Source organism: Pungitius pungitius, chromosome 10, assembly GCF_949316345.1.
Source record: "Pungitius pungitius chromosome 10, fPunPun2.1, whole genome shotgun sequence".
In the NCBI taxonomy this organism is placed as follows: Eukaryota; Metazoa; Chordata; class Actinopteri; order Perciformes; family Gasterosteidae; genus Pungitius; species Pungitius pungitius.
Window position 1 is genome coordinate 5,471,933 of NC_084909.1, and position 18,781 is coordinate 5,490,713.

The 18,781-nt window shown below is 44.3% G+C and overlaps 1 protein-coding gene and 1 long non-coding RNA gene across 5 annotated transcripts; one reads left to right on the top strand and one right to left on the bottom strand.

Moving 5' to 3' along the window:
• Positions 1–46: 46 nt before the first annotated feature.
• LOC119229004 (uncharacterized) lies at positions 47–7,532 on the top strand. 3 transcript variants are annotated; one of them, XR_005121574.2, is made up of 5 exons: positions 47–144; positions 244–324; positions 967–1,060; positions 1,343–1,471; positions 6,212–7,398. It is a non-coding gene; the product is annotated as an uncharacterized LOC119229004 (long non-coding RNA). The 3 variants fall into 3 exon arrangements; XR_009956984.1 differs by adding an exon at positions 7,411–7,532 and having other exon boundaries at positions 56–324; positions 6,212–6,313; XR_009956983.1 differs by having other exon boundaries at positions 56–324.
• egfl6 (EGF-like-domain, multiple 6) lies at positions 485–7,732 on the bottom strand. Of its 2 annotated transcripts, XM_037489069.2 has the most exons (13): positions 7,472–7,732; positions 6,180–6,286; positions 5,837–5,929; positions 5,520–5,639; positions 5,311–5,430; positions 4,561–4,695; positions 4,353–4,475; positions 3,889–3,951; positions 3,288–3,542; positions 1,853–1,927; positions 1,669–1,761; positions 1,318–1,580; positions 485–1,043 (listed from the first exon to the last, which is right to left on the bottom strand). In XM_037489069.2, the coding sequence occupies exons 1-13, from the start codon at positions 7,543–7,545 to the stop codon at positions 936–938; spliced, it is 1,629 nt and encodes a 542-aa protein (XP_037344966.1). In that variant the 5' UTR covers positions 7,546–7,732; the 3' UTR covers positions 485–935. The 2 variants fall into 2 exon arrangements, with proteins under 2 accessions (XP_037344966.1, XP_037344967.1); XM_037489070.2 differs by lacking the exon at positions 3,889–3,951 and having other exon boundaries at positions 7,472–7,731.
• Positions 7,733–18,781: the final 11,049 nt, after the last annotated feature.

Sequence of the window (18,781 nt, forward strand, 5' to 3'; positions counted from 1 at the left end):
TCGGGTCATGTGATCTAGTTAGACGGAAGTAACCCAGGAGAGGAAACGTCAGAAGCCCTCGCGACCATGGACTGTGCGTGCAGTTCATACGTACAATAGTATCCGCAGGGTTCTATAGACCGACTTTTAAAAGACTATCAACATGTAAGTTGTAGTGCAAATTCATTTTAAACCGCCACGGAGTGTCTTTTTGTCTTTAAAAAAATGATAGGTCGTCTTTAATTTAATTTTGAATGTCATTAGCCCTGATAGACCGTTAGAGAGCGACATTTTGACATCGTACGATTTGCAGTTTCACTCGACCTTATGAAAGAAGCAATAGATGTAAGTAGCCCCGAGGTAACATGCAGTTTTCTTTATTTCACACCGTAGCACTAGTTTAGGATTCATTCACTGCCATTATCAGAAAAGTCTTGTTAATGTTACATTTTTTTGTATAAATTTACAACTAAGGCAATCAAGGAATAAGAAATGGAAGACAGAATTAGAAAAAAACGATTTATTGTTATAGTACAATATAATAAGAAAGCAAAATGTACAGCAGTTACATACTGATACTTTTTATCATTTAAACTAACCAGACTTCATAAGGTTATTCATTTAGCATTGCATTTTAGATTTGATTCACCTAAGAATTCACATCACATGTCAGATTATTTCCTGTTAAAACACATACACAACAAAGGACTAAGCACAATACTGTTGCATCTAAGTAACAGACAATGTGAGCATTTCCACCTATTCCTGAGATCTCGGTCATGCCTTTTTGAAAATCCCAATAGAAAGGAAGCCAAAGTACCAATGTGGCAGCATGGCGATTAAGTAAACTTGCATGCCCCAATAGTACATATGTGAATGTCTTGCAAGACAGTTTTTAACTCCAGACCAAGACGAAACAGGAATTTTTAAATTTGTAAATCCGAGGATGAGATTTCTTAAACAAATGGGCTGAGATCATCTTGACAGGGCCCTGAGGTCAGCACAACATTGTCCAGTCCAATCTCTCCTCCGACCTCTTTCCCGTGCTGAGCTTCAAAGACGATCTGAAAGACATTCAAAGGTACTTTGGCATTTTCAGTTTGTAGATTGGAGAAAGTATTCAACAGCATGTGGGTTGTCTTTCAAACATAGGCTAATGTGTTCCACATGAATATACCGTTTTAGAGAAAAACCCAACACATCCGGTCACAAAAGTACTGCACAGACATCTGACGCAATATTCAATCGGTTCAATCTCCCTTGTCTGGTTTGTTCTTGTTACCATTTACAGCACTGGCTCAACAAAAATAAGTGTTGCAAAACGATAAAGTAACTCACCGACTGTGGCGCTTCCTCTTTCCAGGCCACAGTGAGGAGCTCCGTCTGCCAGCCTTGGTCTCTGCTCTGGCTCCGCTCCCATACGGGGTAAGCGCTGTTACCCAGCAGCACCCTGAGGGTCCCCACGTTACGGCCCACCACACGGTAGTCAAAGGTGAGGCAGAAGCTGCCCTGCTGGGCCTTGTCACTGAGAAGCAACTTGAGCTTGGCTACATCCTCTGGCTCCCCGAGGAGCCCACTCATGGCCATGTAGTATTCGGCACCTGGAAGAGTTTGTAGCACAAGTGAATGCATCTACATTCCCGAATAGCAAGTATATGGGACATATATGGGTATCAATACGTTTGTTACCGTTATGATAGGACACGCTCCAGTCCATGTCATCAGCCTTGTCTTGGACCCACTCGCATGCTCCCTGATCAAAGTTGCAATCGATGATGAACTCTGGAGAGTAAAACCGAAGGAGCAGATTGGGTTAAAAAAAAAGTCTCATAAAGAGTCGCGAAAAAAGATGTAACAACAGATATTAGATTACCTTCCTGAACGGGTGTTATTTGGATTTCTTTGACTTCTGTGCCAGGGCCAAACACAGATTCAAACTCCTCTGTTACTGTTAATAGTTGAAAGAGAAACATGTTCTTGTCATACACCGTTGGATATATAACCATTTTCCAGTTTATTAGGTTACACTTAAGCCTATCTCAAACGATGCAATTCAAACAGTCCTCCAATAAACCCAACTTGTATTAAGGTCGGAAAAAACGCAAGCTAGCATTTTTTTCACTGCACTGAATCAGTAAAATAAAAGCAGACACACTGTATCTTAATTATAAAAAAATATGCCCCTTCTATTTTGCCTCACAGAAATGACAAAGAACTTTTTGTCTTTAAATTCCTCTTAAAATATTTGATTTAAAAAAACTGATGCCGCATAGAGAATTTCCACAGTGAAACAAAAGAAAGAAAGTTCCTTCCAGCCAACAGGTGTAGACCTGCCCGACTGTCAGTCATGTCTTGAGGTGAATCTTCAAGTATTTCAAAGCTCCTGCAGCCAACCTCCCCCATGGCGAGGCGTCTCGGAGAGCCAGACGAGTGACAGCTGGGGTTATTGAACCTGCTCGGCTAGAGTGGGCTCGCGTTAAGAGGTCTGGAGTGCTGATGACAGACTTTCCGACACGGAGTCAAGTCTGTTTGCACAACAGCTGTTTTGGGGAAAACATAATAAAAGGCTTGGAGGCTAAGTAACCTCCCCTCCCTTCCTCACCCTCCCTAGCAGAGAGATGGGAGGCAGGATGGGTTGAACCCCTGGGCTCTCTCATGCCGACAGAGTCACATTCCTCCCTGGAGGTGATGGATGTCTCGGGGCCTGTCTCCTCTTGCTTCCTGGAGTCCTCACAGAGGCTCGGGGGTTTCCATGCAGATCCAGCTACGTCGTGAAAGGTAACCTCATGCACAGAGTTTCTCATTGAGGTGCAGCCCACTCGCCTCTTTTTAAATGATAAAAGTGTCAAATTTACACTTAAATCGGGCGTGAGTGACGTGCTAGGAGGCCCCATGTCTCGTGACGTTGTTCACCCTGTGTCTTACTCTGCCGAAGGACATGGCAGCATGACAGTAACAATACCTGTGGTTCTTTGTAATTAAATGGGACACCTTTTGACTAATTGAGATTCAATGCGTCTTAGCATGTTGCTCACTAGAGGGTCCCTCCATTGATCACATCAAACCCTCCAAGAAGTCTTCCCTCCTGGGAACATGAAGCAACAGGCTCCTTCTCCTCTGGTCAAGGTCTGAGGCCTGACCTGCAATTTAATACTCTTTGCAGCTGCCTACTGAAAAATCAATAATTGTTTTCAGATGCAGTGTGCACACGGGAGCAAAGTCTGTGTGGAAACTGAGTTTGTTAAGTCTGTGTTCGGTTAAAACATTGTGGACCACCCAGAATCACTGCCTAACAAAAGGGCACTTACTGAAAACGTCTCCCCTGGGGTTAAGCTGGTTGTTTTCCTCTTCTTCCTTCTCCTCTTCTTGATCCTCCTCGGGAATTTCATCCACCTGTCCCTGGTCCGTCCCGGGGCCAATGTAGACCTCTCCATCATAGTCAAAAGGCTGCTGATGGATGTTAGGAGGCGGCGTTGCAACCGGTTCGGGGATTATATTTTTGATGTCATCGTTGCCCAAAGTACCTCCCAGAATGCCGGGCTTCACTTGGGAGTCCTCGATGGCTGCAGGAAGGAAGAGGAGTTCAAATGAGACATTTGGAGTTTGTTGGCGGGCTTCGGATGCGTTTTGTTGTCATGCATTCTGCAGCTGCTGCTCCTGTATTACAGCCAAACATTCATGGCACACACGGTTAATTACTTTTTCAAGTTCACGAGCATTTTGTCACACGCTTCTGTGTTTTAGGAGACATGCCGAGGATTCCCGGGTCGCATGTCAAGCTGTGTGCGCATAGGACGTGCGACATTATCGGGCATGAGCATGGTGGAGAGTTTGAGGGAGGGAATGAATGGGGTTGCAGGGCGGGGGGGGTGCACAGTGGAAGCAGTCTCGGATTTCACACAATCTCACCATTGAGGAAATCATCTGCGCTGCCTTTGTCTCCGTCCCACGACCTCTGATAAAACGGCTTGACTAGGGAACATAAAGGAATCTCTCACTTATGCTAAAACCGCTGTGCCTCTGTAATTTGGCATCACAGGGCTTCACCTGTTATTATCTGTGCCTGGTTTTCTTTTTCAGCTGGCTGGCTACCGTACACTGTTTAGACAGGTGTGTATTCAATCTGCGGCTCTCCCTTGCTAACATCTGCAAAGAGGTATGGAGTAAAAACAGGAAACTCGCCGTGGCCTGTTTTCTGAGTCAATAAAATATTGGAGCCGTGAAAACCTCCGAGCCGTCACCTGGTAAAAGGCTTGGGACGCGGGTTGCTGAAAATCTGAATGCCGTCGGTAAACAAGTTTTATCACGTATCAAAAGTCATCCCTGTAACTGGTTAATTCATTATTCGGTGTTGCTGTTCTTGCTGATCTCACCGGAGCATTCAAAGCCGTTGCCCCTGAAGCCAGACTTGCAGCTGCACTTGAAGGATCCTCGAGTGTTGGTACAGGCGGCATGGTGGCTGCACTTGTGGGTGCCGGCCGCACACTCGTCAAGGTCTGCAATTGGAAGAAGGATATTTGTACCGTTTTAGCGGCAGAATCTCAATCTTGAATGTTTTCTTTCTCGGCTCGTATTCCTTACCCACACAGTCGTATTTGCCCTCAACGTATTTCAAGTCGTAGCCACTCCGGCATTTGCAGAAGTAGCTTCCAAAGGTGTTCACACATTGTCTGTTGTACGGGCAGAGGTTATTCCCCGTTACGCACTCATCAATATCTGAAGGGAAACACAAGACGGGAGAAACGAAAGATTTATGAATGACTTATTTCCACTGCTCCGTGACCCTCGACACTTACTGCCGACTATTTCTTCGTAGCGTGGGTGTGCTGAGATTCCTCCGGTTCACATGGAGTCCTCATCAATTACTTTGTCCATTACAACATCATGGGAGGGGGGGGGGGGGTCATGAACACCTCGCTGGCTTCCTGCCGGCATCACTGCTAATTAGCCAGGTTGGAAGCAGTGATTGCACTGAGTGTGGTAAGCGAGCCATATATCTTGTTGTGGATGCAACGATTGTAGCCTCACATTCATTAATTAAGCTTTCTAACACGACCCATTGCCAAAGGTTTTGTCGATGCTTCAGTACTATTAAATAACTTCCACTGTGTGATGAGTATGCCAGACTGGCTCTTTGAACAGATCAAGCATATCTGTGGGTGGAAATATACGTTTTTGTATTTATATTTATATCTTTCCTAGCTCTGTATCACATCTATTGCTCCATCAAATGATTTCATTCTTCTTACATTTTTCTTGTCTTTAATTGCTTGACACCAGCAACATCCATTTAATTGAATATAATGTGTGTGTGTGTGTGTGGCAGCCCACCTATACATGTCCTCTGATCTTGTCCCAGCTGCAGCCCTGCAGACGGGCAGAGGCAGCGAGTCTCCTCCTTAACTTCCTCACAGCCGTACTGGCAGTGAGCAGCAGAGCAGGTCCTGGAACCTTCATGCGCACAAAAAGCAAACGTTTTTCTGTTATATTCCAACCAGGGAAACCCTTGTGCGTGGATTTTGGGACACAACGGGACTCACTTGCACACGATCCGTCAGGCATTACGGTGTAACCATTGAGGCAGTAGCATTTGTAGCTTCCGTAGGTGTTCATGCAGCGATGCTCACAAGGACGAGGTTTCAGGCCGCACTCGTTCAGATCTGGAAATAAAGAGTCGCCCTCGTTTTTATACGCGCAACCCTTTCTAAAAATGCAGAACATTGTTCTTTTGTGTTTCAACAAAAAGTTAAACATGTAAAACAAAACCGGAATTAGCTAGTAGCTAAGACATTTTAAGCTTATCAACTTAAAATGTCATTATCCTGTAACCATGTTTGTCCAGAGCCCAACTACGAACCTTGATTGCACGTCTTGCCAGTGTGCCCTGGGAAACACTTGCATTTGTTGGGGCCAACGCACTCTCCGTGCTTGCAGCCGTGGTCACACTGGGCTGGAAAAACATTTAACATGAGGAGAAAAAAAACACCAGAAATTTCAGTGGTTTGAGCATGACAGATTAGAGTGAAACCACACATTTCTATTATGCAGGAAGGGTTTTTTTTTCAATCCAGAGTGTCATGGCTTTCACATGTCCTGGGTTTGGAAAATGACTTTTCACAAAAGAAAAAAAAAATTGTTAGGTTACAGACATTAAGGCAGTAAATTAGATTAATTATGTGTGTGTATATATATGCTTTTACCTTCACACTGTCCTTTACTGTTTTTCTTCCAGCCGTAGCAACACTCCAGCCTCCTGCCATAGCGACAAACACCTGGTTGGTTTCCAGTGAGGACTTGTCGGTAGGGTCTTAATAGAGAAAGACAGCAACAGAAGGTATGTCAGAAGGACACTGTCTCAGCTCAATCTGTAGCCCCACCTAGTTAATACGAGGAACATCAGAAGGCAAATCGTTACCTTCAAGCGGACAACGATGAAACATTAAGGACATATTATTACAAAAATCGGCAGTTGTGTGACAAACCCCCCCCCATCATAAATACTATTTCCCCTCAAGGGCTTTTTTTTTTAGCTCCCCCTGTAAGTAATAGACAGCTGACAGGATGTTGGCTGCAGATGGAGAAAATAAAAACACTAATCAGACACTTCCTGCGCTGCACAATGATGAAACTTTATATGTGCATGTGTCCTCTTTTTTCCACTGTACCTTGATCTTCACCTGACTCAATTTCCTGGAGTCAAATGACATACATGGTTAATTTATTCTCAGTTGCGGTCAGCATTGCATTCAAAATAACCTACAGTACATATAGATTACATTGCACGTCTATTTTTAACAGGTTGATTAAGTTAAGATACCATTTGACTTTGACTTCGTATGTAACTAAGTTCATGTCAAAGTTACGCATCCAAATATATTATTCAACTTTTAAGCGCGGGGCCATGGTCTAATATCCCAGATGTTGAGGTGTCCCGCAGATAGCATCCTATAAGCAGCCTCGGCTCCAGTTGGACGGAGAGAATCTGAGACTTTATAGAAATCAACCAGAATAGCCCCTCGAGCGGCTCCTTAGAGCGACAGGTGCTCCTCACTCACTCAAGAGTTGCTGTGCCACATTTAGCCGACACGCGGTCATACCAGCTGCCGTACCATCAATGCCACAGCTTTCCCAGTAAAGGTTTGGGGAGAATAATTCGGTCAGATAGGGGTGCTTGTTTTACACATTAAGCTGCACTCGAGGTAAAAACGCGTGGAGAAACTGCTAGGTTAAAATGGGAGTAATTCCCTTTTTGGCAACAGTAGGTGAGCCAAATGAGTGTGTGGCCCTTTAGGTTTGTTACTGGTGCCAATGCAGATACTCACTATATAATGCATAGAACTATTATCTGACATTATCTTGGAAGGGTCTTTATAAATCTCCACTGAGTACGTGTAAGTTCACACCTGTTTGTGGTCTCCCCCCCCCCGGTAGAAAACATAGCACACAACACACATCAAAACGCCCTCACTCGTGGTCCTGATCAGCGACTTACCTGTGGGCTCCCCCACGACCGGAGGAGATGTGGACAAAGAAAAAAAGAGAGGCGACCAAGGTGTGCAGCTGCATGTCGGAGAGAGCTCTGCTTCCCACGGGGCTGACTTTGGTTCCTGTGAGTCCCGACTAGTCCTCCCGGGGGCTGACGCTCATTTAAAGGCTTTGGCAGGAACGGGGTCTTTGGTCCTCTGCACGGGGCTCGCCAGTTTTCATGTATTTCCAGAGCACAAAGCTGAGTTCTCCTCCAGGGGGGCAGGGTGTGTGTGTGTGGGGGGGTGGGGGGGGCTCTCTTTTGCACTCTTTTCAGTGGTGAAGCACTCTGTGTCCCAATGTCCCTTCCTCTTGGAAATTCCAGAGGTGGGTTGACACGGGACTGCGAGCGTTAGGTTGGGACTTTGAGGGGGTAGGGGTGGGTTTTTAAGGGAGGGGGGGGGGGGGGATTATGTTTAGGGGTGCTCCTCTCTTCACTGAAACCCTATACAGGACCACTTACAAATGTTCCTGTTGATCACCAATGGAATAAATCCTACTGATTGATGCATGTCAAAAGCAGGGCAACCAATTGATCTCATTGGGAGAGAGTAGGAGGGGGTTCTCAGATAAAAATAATAAATAAATCTGTACTTTTTTGGATAATTAGCTGTACCGGCTAATTTTGGAACTCAGGCATGCGTAGGCCTGTCATTAGCAGCTGCAGTGCTCTTTGATGTCTTACTCACAGGTAGCAGTGTTGCTCTACCACACATGCTTATTCCATGTTCAGCTCTAGAAATGCTTAGTGAGTTCTCACTCTGCTCCCACATCTGGTCCTGATCCTCACTATCTTTAAAAAATGGAAAGGAAGAGTTTTTGTGTCAGTTTACTTTATTTGAAATAAAAACCCATTTGAATCTGTTATGGGTCCAATTATGTGTTCTAGAACAAACTGGAGTCGCATAGACGTGACTCTGAACTCACTACATAACAGAAAAAGATGAACTGATCTTGCAGCGATTCTTAAATGCAAAGCCAGAAGGAAGTGTGGTTGCTGGTCAGCGGCCAGTGGTTGCCGCAAATATGCATCACTGAACTGTGGCATTGGCAGAACTTACTTATATTTGCTAATAGTGGAGCAAATCTTCATGAAAAAAACCATGGTAAAGTAACGTAGACGGGTAGTTTAACATTCCTTGGAATAGCTATACTACTTTGTTGAGGCTTGTCACAAAGTTGGTTTCTCTGGACATAGCAAGCCTTTTTCTTATTATTGTATTTCTGAAGCAAATTTTCCTCACCAATGAACTCTGTTAGATTATCGATACTCTGTCATGTTTACAGATAAAATGATGGAATTAGATAGACGACAAAACAATGGGTGATGTAGAGTTGTGGACTCAGGCTCTACTCTGTTTTATTGCCTTAACAGAAACGTATGTGTTTAATTAACACTGCGTTATGTTAAACAACTGTGTTCTGGCATCAAATGTAGTCCGTACAATCGTCTAAGTTCATTTTAGTTGACGGGTCTCATTGTGTCAGCTGTGTGAGCAATAAGCTCACGACGACAGCACCATCTTGTGTCCGGGACAACGCCCCGGGTCCAACTTTTTTTGTAATTGTAAGTAAGTACCTGAAGTATGCAAATACGTCTTTAGTGACTGAAAAATCAAATTGTTTCTTTTAGTATGAAGCACTTTGTGCTGTCGGTTGGTTAAACAAAAGCCATTACTGACACATTAGATGTAATCTTAATAAATGTGAATTTAAAGACGCATATATGTGCAGTTTTATTAACATTTTTTGTAGAACAAAATCAGTCTGCTTTGCCCCCAATGTAAATCCATTTCCCCCAGTCTTTGTTTTAATAATTTCACGGTTCATCCTGGAGGGGGAGACATGGTCCAGCTCTTGCTGACACAGGAACTACCGGTAGACGAAAGGTTAAGTGTTGCACACAAATTATACAGTTTACTTTTGTTAAATCAAACTATCCTCTCACCTGGATTGCAGATTTCAGAGGGACAATTCACTTCTTTCAATGTGCCTAAACTGTAATTTTACAGTGCACTGTAATTGTGCTTTGCGTCTATTATATTCATTCATTGACTGCAGTATGCTTTATCAACCTGAGAACAGGAAGCTGCCCGTTAATGAGGGTCGAAGGGTCATCAGTCTACTTTGCCTCTTCCTGTGGCTTACAACATAGTGATCCGATCATTAAAGGGTCGGTTGTGTTTTCTTAAGGTACGTGTAACATCTAAACTTTATCTCGCTGTCTCCTTGTGATTTACAAATGGCTTCAAAAGGTGCAGCACTTTGTTGAGTCACAGCTAACTTTCAAGGAAGTGCGCCTCTCCACTTTCATCAGGCCAACCCTCTCCACACACTTAACCCGGCTGCAAGCCTGCAGAGTCGATAGAGTTCTAATTTGATAATGCAGCTGTAACTGGGATTTGCGGACTCCAGTAAACCTTTGCTATTTAAAGGAAATGAGTTGCCCACACATACGTGTCCACTGAGCATCCTTCGCATTGGCCTCTTGCACAATGAGCCAGGCTTTTACTATAAAAGGAGAGACTTGGCTGTTGAAGTTTTTTTTTTTTTTTTTTTTAAACCTGTGTGTGTATACAACCACATCCTGCCCTGAGTGGGAGACGACATGAGCAATGAATGCACCGTAGAAAAGACCGACTGCTGTGACAATGGGCTACCTCACACCAAGGTACACCTCATTCAATCTAGTTAACGGCCCTATCCCCAGATGTCACATTTAGGTGTAATCTTTCTATAACCTGGTCAAACGTGTGTAACTGCAGGAGGATCTCTGCTACGGTGTAGGGAGGGATGTGTGACTTCCCCTTTCGATCAGTGATCGGCTGGGTGTGTACAGCTCTTGTGCCCGTTCATCTCTCTAGCGTTGCATTTGAAAGTTTGTGAGGAAAACAACCAATTGCACGTGCTTCTGTATATATAAAAGAGGAAAGGAATAACAAGAAATCATGTGTTTGAGGGCCACACTGTAGCTGCAGAAATGAACCAACATCACTTTTTATACCAGAAAAGTGTCCAAAATTGCGTGACCCGAAGACACCCAGGGTCCTGGAAAGTAGTATCCTTTTAAATCAGGTGGTCTTTCTAGAACATCTGCTGTCCACAGATTGCGCAATGACAGGCGGCTGCTAAGTGAGGTGGGAACCCAGTAAAACCAGTGAGACGTACCTTGGGGGATTCAGGCCGTCTGCCAGATCACACAAACACTTTAGTCCCTCATGGTGATGGGTGTAACGGGTTTAGCCAAACGCAGGCTCAGGCCCCAGCTGGACAACACCCCCCCCCCCCCCCTCTCGTCTCATTAATAATGCAGCAGGCTGTACCATGCTGGGAGGGTGGCTTGATGGGGAAGAACCAGACATCTCAAGAGGCTTGATGGGGAGCTCGCCATTATTTATTAATGGGCTCGCCTGGTCAGAGACATTACAGTGGCCCCTTTAATCGGTCACAGTCTCAGACAGAGCCCTTGCTGTATGCAGTGACCACTCTGCCGCAGCGCCGATGGTGAAGCCTTAAAGCAGTGACGTTGCTTTGCTGTGAGCTGAGGCACAGCGTCACAGGACAGGAGCGCCCTTTGTCTGCTGCAGGGTTGCAGCCTTTTAACCAATCCAATTGAGGACTTAACATGATGTTTAAGAAGATCGTAGAAGAAGATACTAGACTTCACAGACCACTTAAAGAGCATTATATGATGAAACTATACACTCACCGGCCACTTTATTAGGTACACCGGTCCAACTGCTCGTTAACACTTAATTTCTAAGCAGCCAATCACATGGCGGCAACTCAGTGCATTTAGGCATGTAGACATTGTCAAGACAATCTCCTGCAGTTCAAACCGAGCATCAGTATGGGGAAGAAAGGTGATTTGAGTGACTTTGAACGTGGCATGATTGTTGGTGCCAGAAGGGCTGGTCTGAGTATTTCAGAAACTGCTAATCTACTGGGATTTTCACGCACAACCATCTCTAGGGTTTACAGAGAATGGTCCGAAAAAGAAAAAACATCCAGTGAGCGGCAGTTCTGTGGGCGGAAATGCCTTGTTGATGCCAGAGGTCAGAGGAGAATGGCCAGACTGGTTCGAGCTGATAGAAGGGCAACAGTGACTCAAATAACCACCCGTCACAACCAAGGTGGGCATAAGAGCATCTCTGAACGCACAGTACGTGGAACTTTGAGGCAGATGGGCTACAGCAGCAGAAGACCACACCGGGTGCCACTCCTTTCAGCTAACAACAGGAAACTGAGGCTACAATTTGCACAAGCTCATCGAAATTGGACAATAGAAGATTGGAAAAACGTTGCCTGGTCTGATGAGTCTCGATTTCTGCTGCGACATTCGGATGGTAGGGTCAGAATTTGGCGTCTACAACATGAAAGCATGGATCCATCCTGCCTTGTATCAACGGTTCAGGCTGGTGGTGGTGGTGTCATGGTGTGGGGAATATTTTCTTGGCACTCTTTGGGCCACCTGGTACCAGAGCATCGTTGCAACGCCACAGCCTACCTGAGTATTGTTGCTGACCATGTCCATCCCTTTATGACCACAATGTACCCAACTTCTAAAGGCTACTTTCAGCAGGATAATGCGCCATGTCACAAAGCTGGAATCATCTCAGACTGGTTTCTTGAACATGACAATGAGTTCGCTGTACTCAAATGGCCTCCACAATCACCAGATCTCAATCCAATAGAGCATCTTTGGGATGTGGTGGAACGGGAGATTCGCATCATGGATGTGCAGCCGACAAATCTGCGGCAACTGTGTGATGCCATCATGTCAATATGGACCAAACTCCCTGAGGAATGCTTCCAGCACCTTGTTGAATCTATGCCACGAAGAATTGAGGCAGTTCTGAAGGCAAAAGGGGGTCCAACCCGTTACTAGCATGGGGTACCTAATAAAGTGGCCGGTGAGTGTACGTCTACAGATGTTGACGTGCGTTCTTTCACTTCCATTTCTTCAAATCTGTGGTTGGCTCACGGTGGACTTCCTCTGTGCACTTCTTGTATCGAAATCCACATCCCCTTCACGCAGTCTCCTTTTATTAACTTCCTGATGATGCTGTTGAAGCTACAAAAATGATCCACCTTTACAAGGCTGTCTTTTCTCTCCCTTTTGCCGTTTGCTCCATCCTGCTTTGCCAATCATGTTTGCTTCTCTCTAGTTTTGTACTCAGAGCTGCAAATCACTCAAGCAGTTACGGCATTCTGGCAGCCTGTGTATGTTTTTCTCAGTTTAACTTAAAACTACTTTTAATACACGTTGTACTTAAGCTAAACGTTGCATTGTTCTTTGATGTCCGCGGGGCCTCAGTCTGACATTTGACCTTTTAAAGTGGCAGGAACCCTAGGTCAGAGTTTAAAAGTGCCCTTTGTTCTTTTTTAACAGGGGAGGTTTTATGCTTGGTATAATTACGCAACTATTTGCCCCAAGAGGAGAACTTATCTCACCTTAGTGCAGCAATCAAAGCGCATAAGACATGCTGCGGTATCACTTTAACTCGGACCATGTGTGTTCATGAGAGTTTTAATGTGGCTCCACTAATGTGGAGATTGTACGCTCCTGATGGTACATGTCAAAAGGACTGTGCTGTTATTACATACTGGTGTGGTGTTTCAGCATGACGAAAACAAGCAGGTTTCATTTCCTGTTTCTGGCAGGAATGAGCTTTGTATTTATTGCTGAAGGGAAACAACATGCACGGATAAAAAACCCTTTTCAGCTTCAGTAATTAACTGTATTACATACACAGTATTTTACTGTGTTACTGAGTGCACTGTAGGTATGTTTGGTGTAAATATATACTTTATTCAGGTACAGTATGACATATTCCCTGATAACGATGTTGATTAAAAGGCAGACCTCTGCAGACATGTATGAAGGCTTGTATGTTAAATCTAGATTCCTCTGTAGGCATCAATATTTTGGAAGTAAAAAGAAGTCTGCCACAAAAGGAAGAGAGAAAATGTCACACAGAAGTCGGAAGTTACAGTTTAACCAAGCATGCACACACACACACACACACACACACACACACACACACCTCTCAAAGGTTTTGTCCACATTAGGCCTAATTACAAGGAGATCCAATCATTATCACACCCAATCTGAATGCCATACGTTTAGATGCCTGGTTTCACAACAAGTTTCGCAAACTAATGCAAACGTGGTTTGTGTGCTTTTATGGAATTGACACAAGTGTAAACACAGAGTCAAGCCCACGCAAAAGATGAACCAGTAAAATCCCTGAGTTGTGCCAATACTGTGCTACATTCAGTCAGGACATGCTGATCAGGGGTTTCGGATGGACTGATATCCGAGCACATTCCTCAGACAGTTCTCAACAAGCTGCCGAGCCACTCGTAGTGTGAACGTAGCAGCAAAGCTTTACAAAGACTGAAGCTTTCAGAGGAAAGTTCAATGCATTTGCATCTAGTTCAGATAACAGAGAACAGTTTACCATCATGAATCCTGCAGTTCTGAGCAATTTACACAATGAGTTCCTCCCGAGCAGCGTGAAGTCTTGGCGCACACAACATTGCCCTGATGACAATTTACTTTGTATACAAGAGTGTGTTGTGTTGCGTACGATATATAAATCATCAGCTAACTTGTGCTTGAAATGATGAACGGGTTCCTCGCCCAGTTGAGTTGATTGAGAGTTTGCGTCGACAGTACAACGCTGCGGCTCTTTAACCGCATCCTGTTGCTCACCTTCGGGACCGACTTCAGACAAACTCACAAACAAACACATACAGTGACAAATTAGTTTAAGGTGAGATGTGAAGAATTTGGTGTAAAAATAAAAATGCTGATTTGTTTTCCCGTCTAAAGTTGAATTGCATGACTGAAAATAGGAACCATCCATCACAAGTGCTTAAAAAGTTGTTGTGTTTCTTCTAAAAGCTAATCATGTGCAAACAGTGCGGTAAGTGCCCCGGGAAATCCATACTGTGAGTTGGAGACACCGCGGCGTAAGTGGGAGGAAGAGGAGTTGACTCCTCCTGCTCCGACATGATGCAAAACAGTCTAAATGACTTAAGTGGAGCGCAGCGTTTGGTTCTCTGTGTCCAATCACAATGCAGTTATGTGGGAATGATGTCATGTCCTATTAACCATGTGACATCTTTGATGCAATTCCTATGACAACGGTTGACAAAAACAAAACTGGTGTGATGTTTTATTTAGCTGTGGTCTTTCTTTTGTTCCTTCCTGTCTCTCTCTTTGTTACTTGTTTCAGACAAAGTCATAGTATGACCTACAGTGGTAAACAAAGAAGAATAAACACCTTCAGTATAATAGAGAAGGCCCTGGTTTGTGGTGCGAAGTCACCATCACCATGTTGTCACAAAACCGTGTATCTGTAGAGGTTGTGTTTATTCATTTACACCAAGCTGTTTGGCTCAGATGGCCAATGAAAGAACTACTTACTCACCTTCTGCGCCAAAAGGACACACCTTGAGTCAAAGAGTTATGCATGAACACCTCCATGTTTTGGATTTTCCAATTTCACTTTTAAATCCACGGAATTTCCCTTGTTTAGAAGAGATTCATCATTATTCGTTCAGCTAAAAATAAAAAAAAATGGAATCCAGTCAATTTCCAGATGAATATATCGTGTGATGGCTCCTCCAGCATTACATATGTTGTTAAAAACTGCTTGCCTGGGCTTGGTTTTTAGGGCTAAGTGCTCTTGCTCTTGGTGCACATGTCACATTGAGTCACTCTCCGCTGAGCACACATCTACCTCAACATTCAGAAAGCTCTAAGTGTATTGCAGCAAGCCAATGAGGTCGTATGGGTTCCATATGATGATGAGCCTGATGCATGTTCCTCAGTGGAGTTTGTGTTTTGCATATGTCGTCATGTTTTTTTGTTAATGACCTTTAATTCAATACTAAAAGAAGACATACTCATCGTGCAGAAGCTGAAAGCTACCTGGTGTTTACTTTATTTGCTATTTGATTCGTTTTTTTTAAGTCACTTTTCTTTAGGAATCCACTTCATGAACGGCAGCTTTGGTTAATTATCATTCGTTTACACACAATAACCCCTTTTGGCTGCCACCGTTGCTGTGTATTTCTTAAGACTGATTGTAAGGTGCATTCTCTTTCAGGAAGTGGTGTTCGCTACAATAACTAAAGGTTAACAGCCCTCCGAGATCACAAAAGGTTCTGGCAACTCCTTGTCTCCCTGCATATGCTTTGTTGATCCGGCCTTTTACTCGAGATGCCAATGAAAACCCGTGTCCCTGCATAGTGTCCGGTGTGTTAGCACGATGTATGAGCAATCTCCCGTCTGCCACGGATCTCAAGCACGTTTTCTGAGAGCTTCTTTGTCACACATAGCAACCCTAATGGTGTGTCACGGGATTGGCCGGCTCACACCCTCAGCTTTTGTGTCTACCTATCGCAACAATAGCAGCACTGCTTTTTCCCACCGTGGCTATGATAATGAAGAACAAAGATGAATTGTCCCTTTCGTGCTTCACCCTGAATCAAGGGCATAAAGACGCTGAAACTCCCTTTACAGATGAATGAACACTTTAGTCCAAGCTTCATCTTTTTATTATACCTTCGGTTAGTAGTAGTTAAAATTGAGTGAACCTTCCTCATAGGAAACCCATCTGCAGTATAAGCGACGGTAGTAGTTTGCTGATGATAAGGTTCCATATTGTTCCTCTTCCTGATCTATCTATAAATATTTGTCATTATTCTGTAATGTTATTCTATGTCAATGACAAATCAGAACCAGACACATTAGTAGCAATAGGATTTATTATAAATAGACTTATATAAACATTTGAGTCACTTATTTTCCACCCAACAAATGAAAATGTCCTTATAATCAAAAATAAATGAAATCTTTGTGAAGTGATTTAAAGAGATTCTTTACAAAAAGAACACAAAGTGCTTTGGGCTTTCAAACAGGTGGTTTAAATAACGGTTCCCTTCTGGCTGGCTGACCAGGAGAAACCTGTTTGGATAAGAAAAACAAAATAAATGTTAAACATTTCTCCAACCTGCTTTCAAGTGACAAGCATCCTGTTGACCAGCACATTGTGAACCAAACCAGCAGGAAACAGTTCACTGGTTGGTTGAGTTTCGCTTGTTCTACTTCACCCAGCAGCTCTTTTTTTATGGGTTATCTCCCGATCCTTCACTCTCATAGTGGAATAACAACATGCCATTATAAATGATGGCACGCCCACATTAAACCATCAGCACCGTTGGAACAGAATCATTATGGTAAAGGTATCAAAGGGGGGGGGACGCTAATGGCTACTTTTAGTGAGACCACCACTAGCACTAATTTAGTGATCCAGGTCAAGAAATTGCCGTCTGCATTGAATCGATCCGGCACTGTGAACAACTCTGCAGTCTCACTGATCACAGGTAATTGTTGGGTGGAGGGAGGGGGGAGGGTGCTAGAATCGCCAGTCTGCTACCATGGAAACAGCGCACAAGAAATGTGGACGAGGCATTGGGGTTCCAGTCTGAACACGAGGAAGCGGCAGAGATGAGTTTGACCGTGCTGCTGCCACAGCAGCTGTGAGATCCTGTCTCGCCTTCCTGCATGTGAGGACAACATGTGGAAACAGCCATTGTTTTTGCCCCCCCCCCCCCCGAAGAATTTCCTGCTAAAGAAAAAGAAATGACTTGATTTGCTGACATTAAGAAGAGGAGTTTATTATTTTGTGCTTGAGGTTTTGTTGTGTTTGTTTTAAAACGTAGACACTGACACCCTTGAGGGACGGATCACTCCTTTTTCTTCTCACAGCGTGACTCATTGCTTCACTGCAACATTATTCACATCCTGTGCAACCCGCCTCAACTCAAACATGGCCACAATCCGTCCGTAGCTGCCGACGAGTGGTTTACCGTTAAACCTTCCGTATGCTATTTTTCATAGCCATTAGGATCTCATGTGGCGCAGCATCCCGACTATTTACTGTAATCGAGTGTAGGGCATTGTTTGCTGTTTTGTATTCTTTACCACGTGGAAAAAGGGAAGCGGAAGGGACATTTATTTTTAAAAACAGACGTGAGTGTGAAGACTATGTAATTGTGTCGCTGTGCTATTGGATAGACGAGACCAGCTGATCGGAGCAGCTGATTCCATCACTGTCAGTGTCAACAACTGACAGCGAAGGAGTTATGAGTGAGCATGCGAGAGAGAAGTGACTGACAGGTGCTGGAGGGGTAATCATTGTCTCCTTACAGTTCCTGACTGGTTTTATACTCAAGCTTTAATTCTGAGCCAGTTAGGGTTAATCGCATGGTTGCCGGGATACAGATACCCAGTGTGGTTTTTTTTTAATTCTGAAAGCACATTACGTATGGTCATACGCAGCCTAAGAGGCGTCTGTGTGGTTCGGTAGGTTGCGGTCCAGATGGCGGCCCGTCACATCGCCGGCAGATGGCCTCTTGGTGCCTCGAGCCAAGTTCACCACAATCGGCCCGTGGTGTCATTTGCATCCCTTTCCACAGACCGTTACCGGGTCTTGGGGCAGTCCCACACAAAAGAGTGTCCATGAGCATGATGCAGCATTCATGTAGGACGGACGCCAGGAGAGAATTGACTGCAGCCCACACACACACACACACACACACACACACACACACACACACACACACACACACACACACACACACACTTATCAGTTAAAGTGTAGGGAGAGTAACAGGAGAAGGGAGTGTCGTAATGTGCAATATTGGTTAGTGTTTTTCCCCAAAGAACACATTGTTATAGGACACTGAGGAGCTGTTGCGTGGCAAGATTGCAAATGAGAGGGGGGGGGGGGGGGGGGGGGGTGAACTTGTTCCAATCCCTCAGCAGAGCCTATTGTTGTCACAGCTGTGCAGTTATTGTCATGACAGTTCTTTAATTTCCCATCCGACATTAAATAGTGTGCCGTAGAACAGGTTCTCTAAACTGATTTGGTTTCTTTTGGCGATTCAATGAGGTCATTCGTTTAAACAAAGAACTCAATTATGCATGCAGTACAGTGTGGGCCAATTTGTTCTTATCAAATGATAAGTTGTGCAAGCATTCGTATGGTCCATTAGAAAATGTGCAAAGACTGTTCTCTTTAGCCATAGACATGTCTGGACATCACAGCCAGGTTACAAGCAGCATTGGGATGGCTCCAGAACACAAGAAAGCTCACATGGGCATTGAGAGCAAAGCATGCTTTGGGTTGTGTAGTTCCATCACTTAGTGACATCTCAAAGTGAGATTAAACGCTGGCAAAGTAGTTCAATCCACAGCCAA

Excerpts from the sequence above, each read along its gene's own strand:
- egfl6 (XM_037489069.2), bottom strand. The coding sequence starts at position 7,545 with ATGCAGCTGCACACCTTGGTCGCCTCTCTTTTTTTCTTTGTCCACATC. Across the intron at positions 4,696-5,310 it reads AGATCAGAGGACATGTATAG|ATATTGATGAGTGCGTAACG; the intron begins GTGGGCTGCCAC and ends GTTTCCCTTCAG. Across the intron at positions 1,581-1,668 it reads GAGCGTGTCCTATCATAACG|GTGCCGAATACTACATGGCC; the intron begins GTAACAAACGTA and ends AAACTCTTCCAG.